General features: G+C 49.9%; 1 protein-coding gene across 1 annotated transcript; it reads right to left on the bottom strand.

Annotated features, from left to right (window-relative positions):
• Nucleotides 1–819: 819 nt before the first annotated feature.
• On the bottom strand, nucleotides 820–18,408 carry CROT (carnitine O-octanoyltransferase). Its single transcript, XM_054384817.1, has 16 exons — nucleotides 18,297–18,408; nucleotides 16,058–16,182; nucleotides 15,063–15,244; nucleotides 14,688–14,812; nucleotides 13,744–13,852; nucleotides 11,872–11,965; nucleotides 11,652–11,777; nucleotides 10,584–10,685; nucleotides 9,907–9,990; nucleotides 9,703–9,810; nucleotides 8,455–8,585; nucleotides 7,760–7,883; nucleotides 6,432–6,510; nucleotides 5,169–5,262; nucleotides 4,020–4,139; nucleotides 820–1,762 (listed from the first exon to the last, which is right to left on the bottom strand). Exons 1-16 carry the CDS (start codon nucleotides 18,406–18,408, stop codon nucleotides 1,642–1,644), a joined length of 1,836 nt encoding a protein of 611 aa, XP_054240792.1. The 3' UTR covers nucleotides 820–1,641.
• Between the last annotated feature and the right edge of the window lie 675 nt (nucleotides 18,409–19,083).

Here is a 19,083-nt window from a genome sequence, read left to right on the forward strand (position 1 = left end):
GAGCTCTCACAACTCCAAGAAGCTACCTCTGGTCTCTGTGGACATGCTGCTGTCTGTTCCTCTAAGAACAGAAAATTCTGCTTAGCTGCACACTGGACAACTTCTCAGTGAGCCCCTTGCCGGAATAGTTTCCCTGTTCCTGTATTTCTGCCAGGATCTCTGTGCTCCCAGAAAAACCACAGGAAGTCAGGGGGGTAGAAAATAATAAATGGAAATAACTGACACCTTGCAGCAGCTTCCAGGCTGCCTCATGTGAGTGGTCAAAGCAAACTGTCCTGGTCACTACTGCAACCAGCCCAACTGAGGGATAAAAGATTGTCACTGCCAGGCAGAACTTGTGAAAAAAAAAAAAAAAATCAAAATCAAGCAATAAAAGTCATCCTGGAATCAAATAAGTGGTTTGGTTGGAAAACAATTTTCAGATCACTGAGTCCAGCCATCAACCTAAGCCCACCATGCAGAGCTAGATCCAAATCCCTGCCTTACAGAAACCACTGCATCACAGAGCAGACTTGAAAGGACCTTGAAAGAGCAAGTTCAACCCCCCTGCCAGAGCAGGTTCTTGGAGGGGCTGGGATCTTTAAGATTCCTTCCAACCCAAAGCATTCTATAAAAAGTTCCAAAGCACTAGGGGGGAAAAAAAAAAGCCCATTTCCAGCCCATTTCAAGTTCATCTGGCCCTAAGATCATCTCTCTTTCCCAAAATTTAGGTGCTACAGATTAAACAGCCCCCAACCCACAGCAGCCACAACCCACAGCAGTCCCCAACACAAAGTTGAGTTTTCACAAGAGTTTTATTTCTAGGACAGGAAAATACAAAGCTGTTCAAAACAGAGGAATCAAGTCTTCAACTCCTGAGAATGCCCCCAGCCCACTTGGAGAGCTCCCTTCTGTTCTGCATGATCAGTAAAGCAGCAGACATTCAGGGTCCACCAGAAGGTGAAACTTCTGAGGAACCTGAACTTCTGTGCTGCTTTCTGCATTCCTGAGAGCTCCTGCCTCAAAACACTGCAGGCTGCAGTCCTCTCACAGAATAAAGGTAGTGGGGACATCCCCATGGACAGACACAATATTTATTAGTTACCAAAGTGAAAGAGAACTTCTAACTATTCCCCAGGCTGAGGGAGGCTGTCCTTCCACCTGGCCCTTCCACCTCCACCTCAACCACCAGGAGCAGGAAGTGTGAGTGTCTAAGAGGAGAGGGTGGTTACTCCCAAGTATGCAGACAAGTGCCCCACTGGTCAGGAGCCTACAAAGTCTTCTGTGTGTAACTCCTAAGATGGCAAGTATCTGCTCCTACAGCTCCTCCACCAGCCCATCTCTCAGGGCCATTTGCATTGATGAGGCATCTTTTAATATTGCATAGTTCTACACAGGTCCTACTGCTTGCATTGTTGGTGCACACAGAATCATAGAATCAGTCAGGGTTGGAAGGGACCACAAGGATCACCTAGTTCAAACCCCCCTGCCATGGGCTGGGAGATGACATTCCCACAGCTGCTATTCCTACAGTAAATCCCATCAGAACAGGCTTCACACAGTTCATCACATGACTTAACTTGGATACTCTGAGTAGCATCCCATTTGTAAGTACTACACCTAACTGGACAGCTTGCAAAGCTTCCTACATCATGACCAACCTCACAGCTGAGCTGTCACTGTTAGCTGGAGCATGTCCTGGAAACACTGGAACACAGTTCTGCAGAGCACCTCTGCACTGGTCTCTGGACACGACTTCCAAGAAGAGCAGGACACAACAATCCTGTCGAGAGAGAAGAGGAAGAGGTGACCACTCCCAACTGTCATGGGCTAGAAGCAAAGCCACACAAATTCACCTTAGATGTGACATTAGTGACAGAAATTCAGAAGCAAAAGAAGTGTCACACAATCATCCTGCCTCAGCATTCAGGAAGGACTTGGGGACATTCAAGGTCAGACTTGATGTGGCCCTGAGCAGCTTCATCTAGTTGGGAGGTGTCCCTGCTCACTTGGATTTCCATCCAGGCTGGGGGTGATGAGATTGAGAGCAGCCCTGCAGAGGAGGACTTGGGGGTCCTGGTGGAGGAAAAGCTGGACAGGAGCCAGCAATGGGCACTGGCAGCCCAGAAGGCCAATGGCAGCCTGGCCTGCATCCAAAGCAGTGTGGCCAGAGATGGAGAGAGGGGATCCTGCCCCTCTGCTCTGCTGAGACCTCACCTGCAGTGCTGTGTTCTAGCACTCAACACAGGAAGCACATGGACCTGATGAAGCAGGTCCAGAGGAGGTTCATGAAGATCATCAGGGGGCTGGAGCATCTCTGCTATGAGGGCAGGCTGAGGGAGCTGGGGGTGTTCAGCCTGCAGAAGAGAAGGCTTCAGGGAGACCTAACAGGAGTCTGCCAGTACCTGAAAGGGGCTACAGGAAGGCTGGGGAGGGACTACTCAGAAGGGCCTGTGGGGATAGGACGAGGGGCAATGGTTTGAAACTGGAGCAGGGCAGATTTAGGTTGGACATCAGGAGGAAGTTCTGCACAGTGAGGGTGGTGAGACACTGGAGCAGGGCAGATTTAGGTTGGACATCAGGAGGAAGTTCTGCACAGTGAGGGTGGTGAGACACTGGAGCAGGGCAGATTTAGGTTGGACATCAGGAGGAAGTTCTGCACAGTGAGGGTGGTGAGACACTGGAGCAGGGCAGATTTAGGTTGGACATCAGGAGGAAGTTCTGCACAGTGAGGGTGGTGAGACACTGGAGCAGGGCAGATTTAGGTTGGACATCAGGAGGAAGTTCTGCACAGTGAGGGTGGTGAGACACTGGAGCAGGGCAGATTTAGGTTGGACATCAGGAGGAAGTTCTGCACAGTGAGGGTGGAGAGACACTGGAGCAGGTTGCCCACAGATGTGGTTGAGGCCCTGTCCCTGAAGCCATTCAAAATGAGACTCAGTGTGTCTCTGGGCAGCCTGATCTAGCTGGAGGTGTCCCTGCTGACTGCTGGGGGTTGAACAAGATGAGCTTTGGGGGTCCCTTCCAGCCCAAAGCAACCTGTGACTGTCTGACTCAGTGCCTTCAGGAAGCAGAGGGCAGACAGATGCTGCAGCTGATTTAAGCAGTACACTGACACCTGCAGATGCTGTGGAAGCTGCTGCTCATCTGCAGCTGCTTTCAGGTGCAGAGCACTTGTCTATGTTTACCCAGTGAAAGTTAAATCTTTACCCAGCTCTGTTTACCTGAGCAGAGTCAAAGATCAAAGTGTAAATGGTTTGTGTCCTTGGCCTGCCACAAACCCGCACACAACTCCTATAGAGCTTCTGGAAGGAGTCACCCAAATCCCAGCTAAGTCATAAACCACACAGTTATCTCAACATGTTATCATCACAGCCCTTCAGGAGCTCTGCTCTGGAACCAATCCTTTTTGTACATAAGAGCAAGAAACCAGAGCTGGATCTTTTCCAAACCTCCCATTTCATGAGAAGTGAAGCCCAAATGTTTTAGCTTCTGCTAAAAGGGGGCTGGTTTGAGTCAAGAGCTGTGTGTGCCACTGCCAAGAGTAATGGAGAGGGAGGTGCTCAAGGCCAGGTTGGATTTGGCCTTGAGCAAGCTGGGCTAGTGGGAGGTGTCCCTGCCCATGGCAGGGAGTTGGGCTGGATGGTCTTGAAGGTCCCTTCCCACCCAAACCATTCTGTCAATCTGGTCTACTTCAGTCAACTGCAACTTGTTCAAAGTTACCTCTGCAGGTTACCTCTACTGATCTCTAACTCACTGTTTCAAACTAAGGTAACTTATTTTGTTGCTCTCTTCTTGCTCTCTCCTCCCCACCCTTTTCTTTCTGCTTCTTGTCAGAGTCCTGCTGCTCACTTCACCTCCACTGCCTGTGCTTCCTTCCGTAGGTGCCTTCCCAGAACATTCATGCCTCTATGCTCCTCTACCTCACTTCTCAACCTCTTCTGACATGTTTAGCTATGTTTCTTCTGTCTCCTGGCTTTCATCATTCCTTTCCCTTTGTGCCAGTCTGAACCATACCCCAGATGAAACGCTTTCCTTACCTGTCATCTCTGATGGAATAGAAAAAGCCATAGCCATGATCTACCATAGGGAGAGCAGCTCCACTCAACCTGGTGTAGCCAGTCAGACTGCTTGAAAGCACGAAATTGCCACCTCCTCCACTGGAAGACAACAACAAGCAACAGCAGCACTTTTAATTTCAAAAAAAGGGGACTTTCACAAGAGGTTATTTTGTCCTAGAGACCAAGAAATCTACTGTGAAGACCAGGATTTGAAGGGGGCTCCAGGAAAGCAGGAGTAGGACTTCTGACAAAGGTATGGAGTGACAGGACAAGGGATGATGGCTTCAAACTGGATTGAGATGAGACACCAGGAGGAAATTCTTGCCCACTAGGGTGGGAAGACACTGGCACAGTGTAACAGTGTGAGAGCTGAAATCCCCACACCCCAACAATGACCAGGCTAGCTCAGTCTGGAAGCAAGTGAGAGCTGTATTTACAAGCAAAACTACAATCCATGATGCAATGCAATGAATATGTACAAATATACACAATTCACAACATTAACAAATATGTACAATCAACAGAAAAACACAACCAAGCCCGCTTTGCTTCCCCCCCAAGGGGCCTCCCTCCCTGCCAGAAGGACTCCCCCCAGACCCTCCTGGCAGAAGGCAGAGTCCAGAAGCAGAGAGGCTGTCAGACTTAGCTTGTCAAGGTCAGTGTGTTATCTTCAGCCAGAAAAGAAGACAGAAGCCCAGCAAGCTGAGAATGCCCAGCTCCCCAACCTTGTTTTGAGATTCTTAAACATTTCTATCTCTCAATGGAAGTGTTTAGAACAATCATTATTTTGCTTTCTTACACCCAATAGTGATTTATTTACATTTTTTCACTTTCTCTGCTTGAACTTTGTGAAGAAAAATTAAAAAGACAATCTTAAAACCATCACAAACAGGTTGCCCAGGGAGGCTGTGGATGCCTCCCTGGAGGTGTTCAAGGCCAGGTTGGATGAGGCCTTGAGCAAGTTGGGCTGGTGGGAGGTGTCCCTGCCCATGGCAGGGGGTTGGAACTGGATGATCTTGAAGGTCCCTTCCAACCCAAACCTCTCTATGATAAATCAGCAAGCCTAAGGCAATAGAGTCCTCAGACCCAAGGCAGACACCCTCCCCAGAGGCCAAGAACAGGAGTTACCTGGCTGTGAAGGCTTTATCCACATAGAGTTCTGGCACAGGCAGTCCTTGCTCCTGTGCTATGAGCAGGAGACCCAGGAGGTGACGGTCGAAGCCTGTCAAAGAGATGCAGACTCTGCATCACCCACAGCTGCAGCTCCCCTTTCTTTTCTGCTCCTTCTGGCCTCAGCAGCTGAAGACCAGACAAATGCCACCCTCCCACACACCAAGATTCACGCTGCAGCACACAAAACATCTTCCAAGTCTTTGATCCAAAAGCCAGTCACCACTTCCAGCCTGCAACACTGCCCAAACACAAATGCAGTAAAGTCACATAAACCCAGCACAGCTGGTGGGGAAAACAAACACCAAGGAAGCTTCCCTTTAGAGGAGGAGAAGGAGGAGGAGGAGAAGTTCCACACAGTGCAACTGGCCCACTGGCAAGTCTGTGGACAAGGTGAAAAGGCTTTCAGGGCACAACTGCCTGGATATCTCACCAAGCAGGAAGGAAAGAGTATGAAGGTGCATCAGCTGATTACTTCCCAGCTACTCTTTCTCACTCACAGTAGCCACAAGCTAACACAGATGGGTTGGAATGTCCCCACCCCTACCCTGGCTTTAAAAAATGCATTTATCTATTTTCCAGCCCAGCAGGTATTTGACCACAGGGGATTCTGAAAGAATCTTGAGCTGGGCACAACCCCACCTCCAATCCTGCCTCCAGTTCTGGTGTCCCCAACAGAAGGACACAGAGCTGTGGGAGAGAGACCAGAGGAGGCCACAAAGATGAACCCAGGGCTGGAGCACCTCTGCTATGAAGACAGGCTGAGGGAGCTGGGGGTGTACAGCCTAAAGAGAAGACTCCAGGGGGACCTTAGAGCTGCCTGCCAGTACCTGAAGGGATCCTACAGGAAGGCTGCAGAGGGACTTTTCCTGAGGGTGTCTAGAGACAGGACAAGGGGGAATGGTGTGAAGCTGAGGCAGAGCAGGGTTAGACTGGATCTGAGGAAGAAGTTCTTCAATAGGAGGGTGGTGAGACTCTGGAATAGGCTGCCCAGGGAGGCTGTGGCTGCCTCCTCCCTGGGGGTGTTGAAGGCCAGGCTGGATGAGGCCTTGAGCAGCTGAGTATGGTTGAGAGGTGTCCCTGCCCATGGTGGGGAGGTTGGAGGAGATGAGCTCTGAGGTCCCTTCCACCCTGACACCATTCCAGGATTTTATGTGCTAGACAGCAACCACAAGGGAAAAAACAAACAAAAGCCCCAAAGAACTTTTGGCCCCAGAGTACCTTTTCCATTCTCACATTCTTTCCTTATTTTATTGTGCTTTGCAAATGCCTTCTGCATCAGCTGCAGCCGCTGGTAAGTCTGTGCAGAGAGGGGAGAAAGGGTTAAAAAACAGTCCAGGTGAGTAACACATCAGGAACCACAGCAACCTTCTTCCCTCTCACGGCTTCTAGCCATTTTAGATAGAGGAAAATTAACTTGAAAGGTACCTTAGAAGCTTTCTCAAGTGCTTTCTCCCAGAGCCAAATTCCTTCCTTTTGTTTCCTTTCTCTCTGTTCTCAGAGAGAGGAGAACACAAATACAGATTTTAGAGGTTGCAGAAGTGGGGCCAGATCAAGCTCATGAAGCTCAACCAGGTACTATTGTGTACCTGGGTCAGGGCAATCCCAAGCACATGGAGCTGCTGGGGCAGGTCCAGAATAGGCCATGAAGATGATCAGAGGGCTGCAGAACCTCCCCTACAGGGACAGGCTGAGAGAGTTGGGGTTGTTCAGCCTGGAGAAGAGAAGGCTGCAGGGAGATCTGAGATCAGCCTTCCAGGTCTCCCTGCAGCCTTCCAGGAGTTGAATGGGGCTACAAGAGAGCTGGGGAGGGACTTTTGACAAAGCCTGGAGTGACAGGACAAGGGGCAATGGTTCTGCAGCACATGCCAGAAGATGCCAGGAAAATCTGCTCTTGAGGACTCTGGTTCTCAGCACCCCCTACTTCATGACTGCCAGATCCCTGGCTGTTTCTCAGAAGCATTAATGACACAAAATCTTTGCAGTTCCTAATTGTGTCAAACCTCCTCTCCTTTTCTCAAGCTCTGAGAAACATGCAGCAAGGCCACCAGAAAGAGCTTGAGTACAGCTCTTATTGGCAAGAAAGGCCTGAGATGCTTTGCCAGCCAAGCACTAGAGGCTAACTGCTGGGAAAAGAGAAGGGCACCAGTTCAGCTCTTCAGAGACCAGCTCTGGAACACGTCCCTGTTGCTACTAGGACAAAGGGATTTCAGTTTTGCTCTCAGACTCAAAACGTTGCCTGACTTCACTTGAAAAATTAACCCCCCAGCAGAGCCACTCCCCAGCAGGACACACTGCTCCTAACCCCCAGTGAGGCATGCAAACAACCAGGCCAGACACTCACATTCTTCAAAAGATAAACAGGAGAGAAAACCAAGCCAGGCCAGCTCACCTCAGCCACCACAACCACACTTCAGGCAACCCATAGTATTTCCCATTTGCCCCACTGGAAACAGGCCAACTCCCAGTGAGAAGACTAGAGAGAAATGAGCTTTAAGCAGCTGAAACAACAGGCCTTCTGATGCTTAAAGCAGGATTTCAGTACGTACAGCCTCAGAAGGATCCAGCATGGCCTTGCACCACTCCACTGCCTCCACAGTGCAGGAGCGGATGGTCTCGGTGCGGCCGTGGTAGAAGCGCCGCGTCATGGCCGTTTCGTAGCAGCAGCCTGGGCTGAGGAGGCAAAGGAGCCAAGAGTTTCTTGTTAACTTGGAAGTAAGTGCTCTAACAAGCAACAAAAATGCCCTGCCAAGCTGGGGTTGTTCAGCCTGGAGAAGAAAAGACTCCAGGGAAACCTTAGAGCAGCCTGCCAGTACCTGAAGGGGCTACAGGAGAGCTGGGGAGGGACTTTTGACAAGGGCTGGGAGTGACAGGATGAGGGGTGATGGCTTTGAGGTGGAAGAGGGGAGATTGAGGCTGGAGATGAGGAAGAGATTCTTGAGAGCGAGGGTGGGGAGACACTGGAACAGGTTGTCCAGGGAGGTTGGGGATGCCCCCTCCCTGGAGGTGTTCAAGGCCAGGTTGGATGAGGCCTTGAGCAAGCTGGGCTGGTGGGAGGTGTCCCTGCCCATGGCAGGGGGTTGGAACTGGATGATCTTGGAAGGTCCCTTCCAACCCAACCCATTCTGTGAACCTATGGCTTCTTCTGTCTCCACCGCAAATGACACCAGGGCACATCTCCCCAGACCCACCCTTTCCTAAGGGGCTGGGTTTTATCCCCCAGGTAGCTAAGGAGTTTTCTTACCGTCCATGGCACTTGTAATAAGCTAGCTGAAGGGCAAGCTGCACAAAGGCATCAGGATGAAGCTTCCTGGCTCTAATCAAGGATTTGCCAAAGGATGTGAAGGCATAACTCACCAGCTGCACCTCAGACACCTGCCACAGCAAAGGAGGGAAGGCTAGAGAACCCAAGAAACATCACAGCTTGGTCCACCCCAAATAAAACACAACCTAAAACATCTTTATCAATGATCTGGACAAGGGAATTGAGGTACCCTCAGGCAGTTTGCAGGAGACACTAAATTGGGTGGCAGTGTTGGTCTGCAGAGGGCAGGAAGGCTCTGCAGAGGGACCTGGACAGGAAGGATCAGAGGGCAAAGGTCAGCTGTATGAGATTCAGCAAGGCCAAGGGCTGGGTCTTGCACTTGGGTCACAACAACCCCATGAAGGCTCCAGGCTGGGGGCAGAGTGGCTGGAAAGTGCCCAGCACAGAAAGACCTGGGGGTGCTGAGTGACAGCAGCTGAGGATGAGCCAGGGTGTGCCCAGGTGGCCAAGAAGGCCACCAGCATCCTGGCCTGGGTCAGCAATGGTGTGGCCAGCAGGAACAGGGCAAGGATTGTCCCCCTGCACTCAGCACTGGGGAGGCCACACCTGGAGTGCTGGGTTCAGTTTTGGGGCCCTCACACCAAGAAGGACATTGAGGGGCTGGAGCAGGTCCAGAGAAGGGCAAGGAAGCTGGGGAAGAATCTGGAGAACAGGGCTGGTGAGGAGCCTGGAGAGAAGGAGGCTGAGGGGAGACCTCATTGCTCTCTACAGCTCCCTGAGAGGAGGCTGGAGCCAGGTAGGAGTTGGGCTCTTCTCCCTAGGAACAGGAGATAAGAGGAAACGGCCTGGAATTGGAAGGGTTAGGTTGGAGATGAGGAACCATTTCTTTGCTGCAAGAATGGTCAGGGATTGGCACAGGCTGCCAAGGGAGGTGGTGGAGTGACCCTGTCTGGAGGTATTCAAGAAATGTGTGGCATGGCACTCGGGGCCATGGTTTAGTGCCCATGGTGGTGCTGGGTTGCTGGTTGGACTGGATGATCTTGGAGGGCTTTTCCAACCCAAACAATCCTGTGATTCTCTAAACCAGCAATGTAACCAATTCAAGCTCGGTGTTAACCCTCCTCATTTATCAGTTTATCAACATCTCCAGCCCTGTTCTCCAGACCAGGTGTAACCCTGTAAATAGGACACAATGAGTGACAGAAGAGCAGCAGCAGCCAAGGTCACCTTTCTGTAATACAAGTCTTTGGCACGTCCAATCTCACTGATCAGCTTTTGATCCACTGTAAACACCAGCTCCTCTGGCCATGGAATATCCCTCACTTTATCTGATCCCTGGCAGGATGCAGACAGAAAGAAAGGAACCAGAATGTGTTATCCATAAGAAAAGACACACCAACTACTAAACTTCCAAGTTTAAAGGATGGATACCTTCCACTTTCCTTCATTTTCAATGATCATCTTGTCAGCATAAGTCAACATGGTAATCAAAGCCATGGCATCAAAAGGAGCATGCTGGAATCACACAAAACAAGATATTACAGCATTTACGTAACTGCAAGAGCATCAAATTGCTCCTTCCCCTGTTCCACTCTTTCTTGTGCTCTACTGCACAGTGCTGGACTTGTTTTTCTAGTTCCACAATGCCAGGTCCAACCCTGCTCTGACTGCTCAGCAGCCAGAGAGGGAGGCACCATCCCCACTGCCATGGAAAAGCAGATTTCAGGGGACAGTGAGGGTCTGGCCAGTCAATAATGAGTTTAAGAACACCCAAGTTTAAAACCCACAGCTCTTGAAAGAGATACAGCATGAAAGGGGTTAAGTGTCAGCCTGCTTGTGTAATGTGGGGTTTGTCTCTGGAGCTGTCTCACTAAACAGTGAGAGAGATAAGGCTGTGATTGCAGACCTCATGCTCTCAGTGCAGCTGTGGTGTAACACCAGGCTCTGAAAGCAGGCTGCTGTGGGGCCCTGGCCAGGCAAGGTGCCTGCTAAACAAGGCTGCACTAGAGAGGATCACATGAAGCACTTCAAACCAAACCCCAGAAGGAAGAACTCACTAAACAAAAAATTGAAAGGCTCACAAAGGTGGGGGAGAAAGTTCAACTCACATCAGAAAACGCACTGCAGACGCCATTGGCAAAGAAGACACAGTTGTAGGATTTGTCTCCCCAGCGCACGGTTGGGTCCCCCACCAGCCCCAGCCTGGTCACCTACAGCAGAAGGCACACACAGTGTGTTACAGACAGCACTGAGCACACTGCCCACCTCTGCCAACGAGCACAGCCCACAGCAGGGCAGGGAGGCCACCAGTCAGAGCAGACATCCTCAGCCAGATGAAGGCGAAACAGGGCTGGCACTGAAACAGAAGCACCAGGGCTGGCATTAAAGAGTGACAGAAGCTGAGGGCTGCACCTCTGAGGATGCTGCCTGGCAGAGGGCTGAAAGATCAGCCAAAGGATTTGTTGTTGGGACAGGATGAGGGGCAATGGATTGAATCTGGAAGAGGGCAGATTTAGACTGGAGGTTAGGAAGAAATTCTTGACAGGGAGGGTGGGGAGACACTGGAACAGGTGTCTCAGGGAGGTTGTGGATGTGTCCCCCCCAGAAGTGTTCAGCAGCAGGTTGGATGAGGCCTTGAGCAAGCTGGGCTGGTGGGAGGTATCCCTGCTTATGGCAGGGGCTTGGAACTGGATGATCTTTCAGGTCCCTTCCAATCCAAACCATTAGATGATTCTGTGATTTTCAGCCATCCCCAGTCCCTATGTCCCAACAGCCCAACTCCTGAAGTGCTCCCACAGACCAACCAGAAGCACTGTTTGCACATTTGCCTGCTCCATCTTCACAGATTGGGTTGGAAGGGACCTTCAAGATCATCCAGTTCCAACCCCCTGCCACAGGCAGGGACAATGGGATCCTGGGCTGCAGCAAGCTGGTGCCCAGCTTGCTCAAGGCCTCATCCAGCCTGGCCTTGAACACCTCCAGGGAGGGGCATTCACAACCTCCCTGGGCAACCTGTTCCAGTGCCTCCCCACCCTCACTGTCAAGAATTGCTTCCTCACCTCCAGTCTCAATCTTCTCTTCTCCAGCTCCAACCAAGTAAGTGGTGCTCCCGCACATGCAGAATAATTGTCTCTACTAAGAAGCCTAGATACAACCCATCAGAAATGCTCAGCTACCTCAGAGTAGTCCTCAGGAGTGGCATGGGGACTGGCACCATCGAGGCAGACCACAAACAAACTGCTTTGGATCTTCTCCAGGTGAGTTAAGTTCTTTGGGTCAAGGCCAATCAAATATTCCCGTAACTAGGAAGCAGAAGAAGACAAAGCTGAGTGAAACGATACAGCTCCAGCCACCACAACACTCCCCTCTGCAATCAGCTCTTGGAAGCATTCCCACCTCTGCCCATTTTGTCCTTTCACTGCTTGTCAGGGCTGCCAGTCCTGGGCCATCTGGTTCACTGTGGCATCTTTTCTGTATGTATGCGAGTTGCCTTTAAGAAGAGTTCAGAAACTCAAGTTAACAAAGACCACAGGGAAGGAAGATGAAAAGCATCCTTTTTATCCCTCTCTTTTTCTACCAAGTTTTGCTTCTACATTCAGGAACAGATTTGAATTTGGAAGAGCAGCCGAAGTCTGAATTTTGAAGCTCTGCTCTTGGTCACCAATGACTAATTCAAACTGCAGCTGCCAAACTCAGAGATAAACACTCATGGTCCTGGAGTGCCACCATGCACTTCATTTAAAACTAGACTGAAGCCTTCAGCAGTGCAGCTCAAACCTGCAGCTCTGCAGCATTTAGAGCAGCTCACCAGCTACGAGTGCAAAGCTTCCACCCAGGACAGCTCCTGCCATGTGAAGCAGAACAGCAGCTACAGCACATCCTAAATGCAGAGTGAGCTACACAGCAACGTTTCTCTTACCTTTGCCCTGCATTGGCCCTTGGAAGAGCTACTAACAGAGAGCTAACTCTGAATTTGCAAATTCAGTTTTTTGTATCATGTCCTTCTAGGTGTTAAAGAAGCTCCAAAACTGACAGGCATTTAACCTGCTTTGTCCTTTGCCCTGACCCTCTGGCCCATTAAACTTCACTGCTGATCATGAGCAGTCAAAATTCTAAAACATCCATAATGAGCTTATTAAAAAAGCCAACACCAAAACACAAAACCCCACAAAACCCCACCCCAACCTGCCCTTTCACAGACAAAGGAAAGCTTTAGAGTTCTCTGGCAGCACTCCAGCTGTTCTTTTGTCCCTTGCTTGCTCTAACAGATAAAACCACAGTCATCAGAAACATGAAAGCTGAGATATCTTGATTATTGAGGCACCAGATTTCCAAAAGAGAGACTTCAGAGCTTCTCCAACAGGTTGTTGCCTTCCCTGAGGAATCTGAGCATCCACCTTTTGCCAATTTTAATGACAAGTCTTCTGCAGCAAGACATTCCTAGATGAAATGCACAACTACCAAGTAGATGCATGCAGATCCCTGATGGTTCACTTGAAACCACCTCCCCATGGGGCATCAGAGCACAACCAACAGAGTACAAACCCTCATGTCACAGCTGCATTGACCCCCTGAAAACCAGCACCTCCATGTGCCAGTAGCACATAGAGCACAGCACAGTTTTACACACAAGCAACTCCACTAGAGCTGAAATTTAGTGTTTAAAAGAACCAAATTCTTTCTCTCTGTTCCTTTGCAGCAGCTCAGGAAGGTGAAAAGAGCCACCAACACAGCTGGTGGCCACAGGTGTGGCCCAAAGACAAGGAATGAAGTGAAATGCTGATGCAGGGCTCTGCAGCTAGCAGGATGCCAGACAGTATACCCTATGGTTTGGGATTCTTCTGTACTAGCAAAATTCCAGCCTCTCTACTCAAGGACCACAAGTGTGGTACTAGACTGGAATCAACACAACAGTGGGGCTTCAGCTTTGAAAAGGTTTAAGCAGCACTGAGACAATCATCAGTGTGGACTGGTCCTAAAAGGAATGATGTTACTAAGAATTTCATGGCAAAAAGCTTCACAGCTTCCTACTGAAAGATCTCCATCAGCCCTATTGTGTGATGTTCTGTGGGCACAAGGTCACCAGGCTTCAGAGCAACAAGCTGCCAACCACCGCAGAAGAATTTACTCAAACCTGAGCCTTCAGCTAGAGAAAAAGCTGCAGTCTCTCTCAGCTGTAGTCCTTTGGGGTGAAAGGGACAGGAAAAGAACTTTTTGGTATGCAGCTTAAAACAAGACAGCTGAGTGGAAATGTGGTAGTTGGAAAACCTGAAGATCTCTGGAGGAGTCAGCATGTGGCCTTCATGCAGGGCATCGAACGCAAACACGCGGCCTCGGCAAAGCACCGTCAGGTGGGACGGGCAATCACCTTCACTCTCTGCAAGGAGACAAGAAACAGCACATGGAATGGGCCACCACCAACATCAGACCTCCAGCACCTCCCTATGGGGACAGCCAGGGAGACCTGGGGCTGTTCAGCCTGGAGAAGGCTCCAGGGAGACCTGAGAGCAGCCTTCCAGAACCTGAAGGGGCTACAGGAGAGCTGGGGAGAGACTTTTGACAAGGGCTGGGAGTGACAGGATGAGGGGTGATGGCTTTGAGGTGGAAGAGGGGAGATTGAGAGTGGAGATGAGGAAGAAATTCTTGACAGGGAGGGTGGGGAGACACTGGAACAGGTTGCCCAGGGAGGCTGTGGATGCCCCCTCCCTGGAGGTGTTCAAGGCCAGGTTGGATGAGGCCTTGAGCAAGCTGGGCTGGTGGGAGGTGTCCCTGCCCATGGCAGGGGGTTGGAACTGGATGATCTTCAAGGTCCCTTCCAACCCAACCTATTCTGTGATTCTCTGAAGCAAAGACAACACTTGATCTACTTTCCAGTCCAAAATTTAGTCCTTACTAAACAAGATTAAAAGAAAGCCCTGCTTCAAATTGTGTGTTACCAGCCTGATGCCTCTCAGAAGAGTCAACCATATCCTGGGCAGCAGGTGGAAGGAGGGGATTCTGCCCCTCTGCTCTGCTGAGACCCCACCTGCAGTGTTGGGGCCAGCTCTGGAGCCCCCAGCACAAGGACATGGATCCTGCTTCCTTAAATGAGCACTCAACAACCAGTATTTGGTGCTTGAGGAAGGAAGTGGTTGATGGCTAAAATGACCTCCCCAGCAGCCCACCAACACCAAATCCTTTGTTTGCTTAATTCCCACGTTCCAGCTGTTTACCAGTTTTAAAATAACTGCTGAGGGAGTCTCTGGTAATCCCAGGAATTTTGCAAGTGGAGAAGAGCATCCGGAATTGGCTCATGTCCAGAATGGCATTGCCAGATCTCTCTATGGCCACCTTCTCTCTGCAGGAGGCAATCAAGCAAGAGAGATGGCAACTAGTGATGAGAGGAAATCAAGGTAAGAGAAAGGCAGCTGGCAGTGCCAAGAAGCCCTGCAATGACCACCAGTGTGTCTCTGCAGCTGCAGAACACACACACAGTATTAGTAGTGAAAATCACTTCAAACCATTTTTTTTCACCTAAAATCAGCTCGCTCTCCCTTAAAGATCAAATCTCTTCACTTCAAATCAAATCTCTTCCTGCAGAGCCTCACCTTCGCAGCATCTCCCAGTACCTCAGAGTGTGCCACACATGCACACAAGCTCTTTCTATCTGGGTGCCCTCTTTTGGAGGCCAGAAGTGCTCGATGTAGGGACCAGGCCCTCCTATGTTGCAGTGGATCTGCGTTGGGATGCGAAGGTCAAGATAGGCCACGTTCAGCCACCACTCCTCCAGCTGAAAATCAAGAAGGTTTGGCATCAGAATTCACTTTGAGTCATGAATTCTTTAACAACCACCTGGCCTTTCAGTTTCCTGCCACTTTTTGTTGGTGTTGCTTCAGTATTCTGGCTGGCAGTTCCTAGCCAACAGATAGGCCTTGCACAAGCTGGGCTAGGAGGAGGTGTCCCTGCCCATGGCAGCAGGTTGGAACTGGATGACCTTTAAAGTTCCCTTCCAAACCAACCCGTTCTGTGAATCTATCAATCATCAACACAGGAAAAACATGAACCTGATGGAATGGGTCCAGAGGATGGTCATGAACTTGATCAGGGGGCTGGAGCAACTCTCCTACAAGGACAGGCTGAGGGAGCTGGGGGTGTTCAGCCTGCAGAAGAGAAGGCTCCAGGCAGACCTAACAGCAGCCTGCCAGTACCTGAAGGGGCTACAAGAAAGCTGCAGAGAGACTGTTCGCAAAGGCCTGCAGGGACAGGACAAGGGACAGTGGTTTGAAATGAGAGCAGAGCAGATTTAGATTGGATGTGAGGAACAAGTTCTGCACGTTGAGGGTGCTGGAACACTGCAACAGGTTGCCCAGGGAGCTGATTGAAGCCCCATGCCTGGAGATACTCAAGATGAGGCTGGAGAAGGCTCTGAGCAAGCTGCTGTAGTGGAGGATGTCCCTGCTGAGTGCAGGGGGGTTGGACTGGATGACCTCTGGTGGTCCCTTCCAACCCAAACCATTCTAGAATTCTGTGATTCTAGATTGTGTCCTGAACCACCAGCTTTCCATCGGCTCAAGGATGATGTCTTACAGAACTCAATACCTACCCAATTCCTCCTGCTTTTAGCTCTCTCCAGTAATTTCTCATGCAATTCTTTCCCAATCCCATTTCCAAATCTTCTAACTGTCTCCTGGGTTCTCTGATATTCTTCTTCATTTAGGAAAGGTTTCACTGTAGGAAAGAAAATGGTTTTGGGTTAGAGACAGCTGCATGCTGAGGTTTTCTCCTGGATTCAGATATCCACAGGCATGGCAGTGGAAGAAAATGCTCAACATTTACTTTTCTGAAGCAAGTAGTTGGAGGAAAAATACCTCTGAAAAACTCTAAGTGCCTGTGTTCTAACAAGACATAGAATGTCACTTTTAATAGATACAGATGGCAGCAGATGAAAGCAGCTTCTGACCACCTGGAAGAAGCAACAGGTATCTAACTCCTTCAGTCAAGAAGGTTCTTATGTCCAATCTAAACCTCCCCTGGTGCATTCCCTCTCCTGTCACTTGTTCCTAAGGAGAAGAGACCAAGCCCTGCCTGGCTGCAGCCTCCTGTCAGGGAGTTGTAAAGAGCAATGAGGTCTCCCCTCAGCTCAAAGCCTACCTGCAGAAGCAGATTAGCCATTGTGAGTCCAGAGCCCAGATAGCTCTGTAAGGTACCTTCTGAGCCACACTCAGTCCAGCTTTTCCAGTTGATTTGACTTAAACAGAGAAGAGCTGTACCAACAGGCAACTGACTAATGTGAGGAGCCCTCCAACCAGTCCTGACAGGAATGACTCACAGTTCAGAGTTGGAACTGTTCTTCAGCAGGACCTCCTTTCCTTCACTCACCTTCGCAGACTAAACAAATGCCAAACTGAAGCAATTAGCATCACCAAGTGAGTGTCCAGAACCACACATTGCATATTCTGTCTGGAATGATGTCTAGGAGGGGAGACTGTGGCAGAACAACAACCACTGGACCAACTGTCCTCCAACCTGAAGGACACTGAAGGATATCAGCACTCAAGACCAAAGTTACAGAATGACTTCTGTGCAAGGAAGTAGGAAGTACCTTTGGCATGGAATACAAGGCGTTTATGGCAACACAGATCAGAAAACAAGGGCAAACAAATCAATTACCACAGTTTATCACTCCACAGAAATATTAATCACAGAATACCAGCTTAGAAGGGACTCCAGGGATCATCTGCTCCAACCTTTCTAGGTGATGGCGGAGTTCAACTGGGAGAGGCAGCTGGATTTACAGAACTAAGCTGCAAAGGGCAGCTCTGCTACTGCAGGTCTTCTGCACTCCAACCAGAGTCTGGGCAGAGTTCACACACCACATTTCTTCTCTACACCAAACCTTGCAACATTCTGCTTCCAAAAGCATAAGGAACACCAAAGACTACCTCAGTTACTGTCTCTGGGACATCCCATTACACACAGAATCAAAGGGAACAGAGGATTTCTCGGTGTTTGGTGCAATGGGTTCCTGCTAAGGAAAGAAGTGCAGATCTTGCTTTGTCAGCATTCCTGTGTTACAGGTAAGACACAAAGCAAATGTCCCAGAAAATAAAAGCTCAATGTCTCAGGGCTCTGAAAATATGAAACACAGGAAAAGAATATCAAGATAAAAGGCCACAGACCTTTGTCATCCCAACCATACCAAAGCCTGCTGTGATAATAAAGCACCAACCAGTTTACAAACAGCTGGACACCCCTGCATTGATGTCTGCAAAGATTTCCTCCTGGGATCTTCTTTACAAAGCCAACATTTCAAGGCAGAAATTATCCAAGTGAAATTAGCCCCCAAGCCACCCACCTCTGCCTTCTCCTGCTGCTGTACAGTTAATGGTACTGGTGAAAAAGAAGAATGTGTATGAATGGTGAAAAAGAAGAATGTGTATTTAATAAAGATTCTGGGCAAATACAGTCAGAAACAAGGAAAGCAATTATTAAGCACCACAAAACTGGTAGAGAAATATCTTTCATTAGACCAGCTGGTATAGCTAAAAACAACAACAACAAAAAACACTTTAGAAGGACAAAAACTCAAACCAAGAAACACTCAAATGGAAACACTGAACCTTCTGACATGCCCAATTCCCTTGAAGCAAGGCAAATAGGGGTAAAATGAGAAAGTTATACTCAGGTTGCTCTGGGCTTTTGAATCTGAAAAAGCCTTTCTGGCCTCTAAACTTGCCTGGCTCCCCCAGCCCAAATCCATGAGTTGGTGCTAGCTCTGCAAACCAGAAGCACCTCCACATGCTAACAACAGCAGATGCCACACTTCAAAACGAAGCCATTACCTGCATCAAGGTATTTACTCAAGGATTCATCAAGAGGAGGCACTGGCAGCGAAGGCAGAGAATCCTGGTACTGAAAGGTTCTCTCTTCAGAGGTGAGGAGGTGCTTCTCCATGATGCAGCTCTGCACAATCCAGGCAGCCTATTAAGGAAGCTGAGGTTAGATGACTCAGAGTCACAGATTGCACTGGGTTGGAACAGACCCTCAAAGGTCGTCTTGCCCAACCCCCCTGCAGTCAGCAGGGACACCTCCAACTAGATCAGGCTGCCCAGGGCCACATCAGGTCTGATCTTGAATGTCTTCATGGTTGGGGCCTCAACCACATCCCTGAGCAACCTGTTCCAGTGTCTCACCACCCTCATTGTGCAGAGCTTCCTCCTGATGTCCAACCTAAAACTCCCCTGCTCCAGTAACAGCCCATTGTCCCTCATCCTCTCACTACAGGCCCTTGTAAACAAATCCCTCACCCTTCCTGTAGCCCCCTTCGAATCCTGGAAGGCTGCTCTGAGGTCTCCCTGGAGCGTTCTCCAGACTGAACAGCCCCAACTCTCTCAGCCTGTCCCCATAGCGGAGATGCTCCACCCTCTGATCCTCTTGGTTGCCTCATCTGGAGCTGCTCCAGCAGGGCCATGACCCTCTCGTGTTGGGGGTCCCATAGATGATGTCTCTCCCCACACTGTGTTCTCCCCACCCCAGTCATGACACGGTGAAAGGCGCCCATGAGGGAAGTGCCCCCGAAACAGTCGGGACCAGGGACTCTCGCTCGGCCTGGAGCCACGGAAGGCACCC

The sequence above is a fragment of the Indicator indicator genome, chromosome 11, assembly GCF_027791375.1.
Source record: "Indicator indicator isolate 239-I01 chromosome 11, UM_Iind_1.1, whole genome shotgun sequence".
Taxonomy (NCBI): Eukaryota; Metazoa; Chordata; class Aves; order Piciformes; family Indicatoridae; genus Indicator; species Indicator indicator.